Source organism: Belonocnema kinseyi, chromosome 10, assembly GCF_010883055.1.
Source record: "Belonocnema kinseyi isolate 2016_QV_RU_SX_M_011 chromosome 10, B_treatae_v1, whole genome shotgun sequence".
Lineage (NCBI taxonomy): Eukaryota > Metazoa > Arthropoda > Insecta > Hymenoptera > Cynipidae > Belonocnema > Belonocnema kinseyi.
The window spans coordinates 64,685,953-64,689,894 of NC_046666.1; the positions used below are offsets into that span (position 1 = coordinate 64,685,953).

Sequence of the window (3,942 nt, forward strand, 5' to 3'; positions counted from 1 at the left end):
TATGTTTGAATATTTCTTCCCGCTCAAACTTTCTCCTTTCTTATTTTTATATTCTGCAATTTTAGAGAGAAAACATGCGATATCGTAGCTTATCAGGAATCCGTCCAGTGCGTAAAGCCATCGAAAGGATTAAAATTGGCGAGCGTTTAATTAGCCTCATCAAGGAAACTTAGATATTTAGAATAGATTTTTGTGTATCTAGCAAAATTAAAATTGTGCTGCTGATTATGATTTTCAATTCATATGAATAAAGCTTAATCGTCGTTACCTTAAAATATGGATGTTATAAATAAATACTGAAAGAATAGAAATAAAAACTAGAAGAAAAATATGGTCCAAAACAAAATAGCAATTGTATTTATAAATTCGTTTCTGTATTTACAATGAAGATAGAGAACTATTTAATATAAACATTAAGCTATTATTGAGTTATATAAAATCGATTGTTTTATCCTCTGTCTGAATCAGGAAATTCAACTTATTACCGTCATCAAATTTGATTACCAGAAGACTATTTTCTGAGTTCTGAAACATTACTTCAAATAAAATTATTAGATAACTAGACTTGAAAAAAGGATGTGTGCCTAGGGCGTTCCAAAAAATCAAATTTAAATTTTTGATTCCCTTGCATTGTGCCAAGAAAATGCCCCAAAAATTAAAAATAGCTGTTTTCTGTCAAATTCATGCTACGGACAATTTTACACATTTAGTAATTATTTAAACAACTTTCATTTTTTCCCCTGTGAATGGCGAAAAGTAACTGTTTTCTGTAATTATTGACATAACTAGTGAATGTTGAAAGTAATATATTTTTTAAATAATATTTCGATATTTTATTTTTTATTTTTTTGTATTCGGGTTTAACCATTTTTTCTCCTGTATATTGTAAAAAGTTATTCTCTTCATAATTTAATGACGCCGATAAAAAATGTTCGTAAAGCTATTTTTTTCAGACGGTTTGCAATTATTATAATATAATCAATATCACTTGGTGCTTTTTATAGGAAAGGTAAGGAAAATTCTAGGTTTTTCGAATCTACAATGTGGCCTATTATAAAGTAATTTCTCATTTTATTACTTATACCCTAAATTTTTAAATTTTTTTCAAATAAAAAAATAGTGAATAATAAGCGTCTTAGTGCAAGAGACTCAAGAACAGTAGAATTTTCTCCATCTCTCCTATGAAAAGGAGCAAACGTTAATAATTGTTCAAACAATTTCAAGCTTGCACGCACAAAAAATCTGAATACTCATTAACTGCATGATTAATTTAAGAAAATAACGATTTATTAGAAAAACATTATACAAACAGAAATTGTTTTAACTACTGACCAAAATTTATCAAATAAAAAACATTATCTTTGACATTCATCAACTATGTCAATTATAGCTGAAAAAAGTATATCTTGATATATAAATGGACAAAATGGTTCCTAAAAATAATATTTGTTCATAAAATTTCTAATTAGTTAAAATATACCTGGAAACTTGTCACTTATTAAATAAAAATAATTGACGTTGAAAAAAATAAAGTCGTTAGTATGAATTTCGCATAAAATTGTTGTTTTGTGTTTTTGGGGGAATTTTCCGAGCACAATATTAACAGGTGGGAGGATCGATCACCAAGAATAAAAAATTTAATTTCAAAAGGTATAAATTTGGACCACCATAATGTGTGCTCTGTAAAAATAAACAAAATTTAATTCAATTTTATGGATTGAAAATTAGATCCAGAGTCATCTGTATGTAGCTATAAGAAGTATATACGTTTAAAACTTATTCTCTAGCCCATGAATTCTTAAAATCGCATTTGCTGCTTTAGTTTAAATATTTTTAAAAAATCAGTTCTCAATTCAAAAGCTTAACTTTACTGTAACTTAATTTATCCTAAAGTAGAATTCTTACACGAAGAACCCTATACTGGTTCTGTCAAATTAAAAACATTTTCTAACTGTTTATATATTAAGAAAATTGATATGGTTCGAAGATCACGAGGTTTTTTTCGATTTTCCTTTTCTTCTCCAATTTTTTGTTGAAGTTTGGAGAAAAATGAAAAAAATTGATAGATTCTTGTGTTTTTGTTCCTTTATTTAGTTTTTAGAGGTTGTCGATGTTCCTGGAAATTTGGCATTTGGCTCACATCTGCAAACGCAGCAAGACGGAAAGAGGAACCAGTCCATGAAAATTCCTTTACAGTCATTGTCAGGATCATAGGCCAATAATCTGTGCCATTTGTATTTTTGTTCACATCCACAATCACCAGTACATCTGTTTGTCTTGGTTTTCCTGTAAAGAAATTGATGTATTGCCAGCTCATTTCAATTTGCAAGTCATATTTTCATAAGATATCTGTCATACGCAAAATACACTAAATTTTATTCTTTATGTACCTTTAACTCTCAGTGATACTTAGCACATTTACAATTCAGATATGCATTATTCTTATTCAAAAATATTTAAAAATTGAGACCTCCAAACTTCCAGTCATACATTTTAGCTGATTTTAAGTTTAAACAAACATTACTTTCCTTTTACACGAATGTTTGTTTAAATCTACATTTATGCTTTGCTGACTTCAAGGTCACTTTGGACTGTGAAGTTAGCAAATCTAAAATATAGATTTAAAAAAACATTCGTATGAAAGGAACGTAATATTTCTTTACAATTAAAATTAGCTTCATATAGGTTAAATTTTCAAGCAAATAGTTCAATTTTTGATCTAACAAAATGAATTTTTTCGAATATAGTTGCATTTAAAATGAAAATTCAATTTTTATTAAGAAAGATGAATTTTATTTTTTTTAAAAATAATTTCTCTACCATATGAGATGAATTTCTAATCCAAAATGACGATTTTTAGAATAAAACATTTAAATTTTCGACACAAAAGACGAATTTTTTAGAAGACAGATGAATTTTCAACCAAGAAAATCAATTTTGTACCAAAGAATACGAATTTTCTCCAAAACAGTTGGAGTTTCAACCCAGAAATATGAACTTTTACCAAAAACAGTTAATTTTTCACAAAAAAAGTTTGATTAAAAAATGAATGTTTAAATTTTTCACCAAGTATTCAAATTTTCTACCAAAATAGTTACATTTTTTACGAAGCAGATAAACTTTCTGCGAAAAAGACGAAATTTCAACATTATACAAGAATTTTCTACCAAATAGTTGCATTTTGCTGACTAAAAAAGTTGACATTTTTACCAAAAGAAATTAATTTTCTAAACAAAATCATTGATTTTTACAAAACAATTTAATTTTCAACTCTAACATGTGAAATTTAACCAGAAAATTGTAATTGGTAATAAAAAAACAGCTTGATTCAACAAAAAATTGGTATTTTCAACTACAAACAAGAAATATTAATCAAATAGCTGAATTTTAAACTAGAAAAGATACATTTTCAATTAAAAATTGGAATTGAAAAATATAATAATAACATTATTAGTAAAAAAACATTATTTTGAACCAAGAAAAAGTGCATTTTTAACAAAATAGATCAATTTTCAACCAAACATATGAATTTTCAAACAAAAAAGATGACTAACTAAATATTTGAATTCCTAACAAAATAATTAAGTTCTTAATCAAGTAGTAGAATTTTTAACCAAGGATATGAATTCTGAACCAAAAATATAGTAGTAGACTTTTGAACTGCCAAGAATTAAGATTTAATTAAAAATAGTTAGATTTTCTCGTAGAGTCCTATTAAATTCTATTTACATGAGACGTCCCAGACGATTGGAAAAAAGCGATTATCGTACCAATATACAAGAGAAAGCGAGATAAAAGCGAGTGCAATAATTACAGAGGGATTAGCTTATTAAGCACTGCAAGCAAAATATATTCAAAAATACTTATTCGTAGGGTAATGAAAATAACAGAAACAAAGATTTGGGAAGTCCAAAGTGGGTTTATGCCAGGAAGGTCATGTAC

At 26.9% G+C, this 3,942-nt stretch overlaps 1 protein-coding gene across 1 annotated transcript in view; it reads right to left on the minus strand.

Annotated features, from left to right (window-relative positions):
* Positions 1–394: 394 nt before the first annotated feature.
* LOC117181375 (protein spaetzle 3) overlaps positions 395–3,942 on the minus strand; it is a 78,466-nt gene continuing 74,918 nt past the window's right edge. Inside the window, exon 8 of the mRNA XM_033373968.1 lies at positions 395–2,286. Within this exon, the coding sequence (XP_033229859.1) occupies positions 2,091–2,286 (196 nt within the window). The 3' untranslated portion in view covers positions 395–2,090. The remainder of the gene's footprint in view (positions 2,287–3,942) is intronic.